General features: G+C 51.8%; 2 protein-coding genes across 2 annotated transcripts; one reads left to right on the top strand and one right to left on the bottom strand.

Annotated features, from left to right (window-relative positions):
- Positions 1-236: 236 nt before the first annotated feature.
- Positions 237-623, bottom strand: LOC125995845 (histone H2B type 1-A). Its single transcript, XM_049764815.1, has one exon. The coding sequence runs from the start codon at positions 621-623 to the stop codon at positions 237-239; it is 387 nt and encodes a 128-aa protein (XP_049620772.1).
- Positions 624-953: 330 nt separating this feature from the next.
- Positions 954-1,346, top strand: LOC125996129 (histone H2A.J-like). Its single transcript, XM_049765081.1, has one exon. It carries the CDS (start codon positions 954-956, stop codon positions 1,344-1,346), a length of 393 nt encoding a protein of 130 aa, XP_049621038.1.
- Positions 1,347-1,787: the final 441 nt, after the last annotated feature.

The raw sequence follows: 1,787 nt of genomic DNA, 5'->3' as shown, positions 1-1,787 counted from the left end.
TCCCTAGGGGCAATCACCCAACTTGTTTGAAATAATTAAAACCTAATGATCCTTTATAAACTAAATGCAACACTCGGACTAATATTAAAGCAATAAACCCAACACATTACTTAGAAGTGAAGCACCATGATCCATCACAAAAGCAGGGTCACAGCCTTTTTAGGGAGACATGGGGGTGGCTCTGAAAAGAGCCTTTGGGTTTGTTTTGGTTTTTTCCTCCAAGATGCTTGGTCCGTTTACTTGGAGCTGGCATACTTGGTGACCGCCTTGGTGCCCTCGGACACGGCATGCTTGGCCAGTTCCCCGGGGAGCAGCAACCGGACAGCAGTCTGGACCTCCCGGGAGGTGATGGTGGAGCGTCGGTTATAATGAGTCAAGCGGGAGGCCTCGCCTGCGATGCGCTCGAAGATATCCGAGACTAAAGAATTCATGATGCTCATGGCCCTGGACGAGATGCCCGTGTCGGGGTGCACTTGCTTGAGCACCTTGAAGATGTAGATGGAATAACTCTCTTTGCGGCTTCTCTTGGGCTTCTTCCCTTCCTTCTTCTCAGCCTTGATGGCAGCTTTTTTAAAGCCCTTCTTGGAGATCACAGCTTTCTTGGTAGACAGCTCGGGCCTCATCTTTGAAGCAAGAGCTGGCAACCGTTATAATAAATGCCCTAAGGAAGGGGATGGAGCCAGTCACCAGAGAAGCCAAGTCCTAATGGTGCCCTGCAGGTGGTATTTATACCCTCAGCGCTCCTATGATGGGTCAGGCAGCTAACAGCTGATTGGACGAGGGGAATGGCGTGTTTGCAAATGAGATGAAACTGACCAGCCTTTCTGATTGGACGGGGCAGAACGCCATCAGCCAATCAGAGAACAGAGCGCACCCTCCAGCCAGGGTATAAATAGGCCCAGCAGCGGGCTCTAGGCCTCATTGCGACTTTTCTCTGGTGTGAAGCTTTCGAGATGTCCGGACGTGGGAAGCAGCAAGGAGGTAAGGTACGCGCCAAACCCAGGTCCCGCTCATCCAGGGCGGGTTTGCAGTTTCCTGTGGGTCGGCTCCACCGCCTGCTCCGTAAGGGCAACTATGTGGATCGCATCGGGGCCGGGGCCCCGGTGTACCTGGCGGCTGTGCTGGAGTATCTGACAGCTGAGATCCTGGAGCTGGCAGGGAACGCCTCGAGGGATAATAAGAAGACGCGCATCATCCCGCGCCATTTGCAGCTGGCCATCAGGAACGACGAGGAGCTCAACAAGCTGCTGGGAGGGGTGACTATCGCGCAGGGCGGCGTCCTGCCCAATATCCAGGCCGTGTTGCTGCCCAAGAAGACCGAGAGTCAGAAGTCACAAAGTAAATGAACTTCGGGATGAAGCCCGGCTAGTGGTCTTGATCGTCTTGTCTGGAAACACCAAAGGCTCTTTTCAGAGCCACCCAGAGGGTCAGAGGAAGGCTGTGCACTGCATGTCATATGCTAAAGGGGTATCATGACCTAATTTATGCAAGCTTCCCAATCCTGCTAAGCTAAAAAGTCAGTACTAAGGAGCCTAGGTCCTAATAATACGGGTCCTCTGAAAGAAAGACCCAAGATTGATGAGCCCTAGATTAGAGCGTTATAAACTGCTCTGTTCAACCATTTTCCTGCAAGAAAGGTGTCAGCAATATTTACATAGGCCCTGAGCTAGGATGAGCAGGTGTTTCACATGTATTGGGGGGATTGAGGTTGAGGCAGGTAGAAATCACTGGCCATACTCAAAAGCTCCTCCTGGTTAAATATGTACTTAATTGGGGTAGGGGGTTAA

The sequence above is a fragment of the Suncus etruscus genome, chromosome 18, assembly GCF_024139225.1.
Source record: "Suncus etruscus isolate mSunEtr1 chromosome 18, mSunEtr1.pri.cur, whole genome shotgun sequence".
Classification (NCBI taxonomy): domain Eukaryota; kingdom Metazoa; phylum Chordata; class Mammalia; order Eulipotyphla; family Soricidae; genus Suncus; species Suncus etruscus.
The sequence above is the reverse complement of the archived record's forward strand: the minus strand, read 5'-3'. Positions and strand labels throughout refer to the sequence as shown.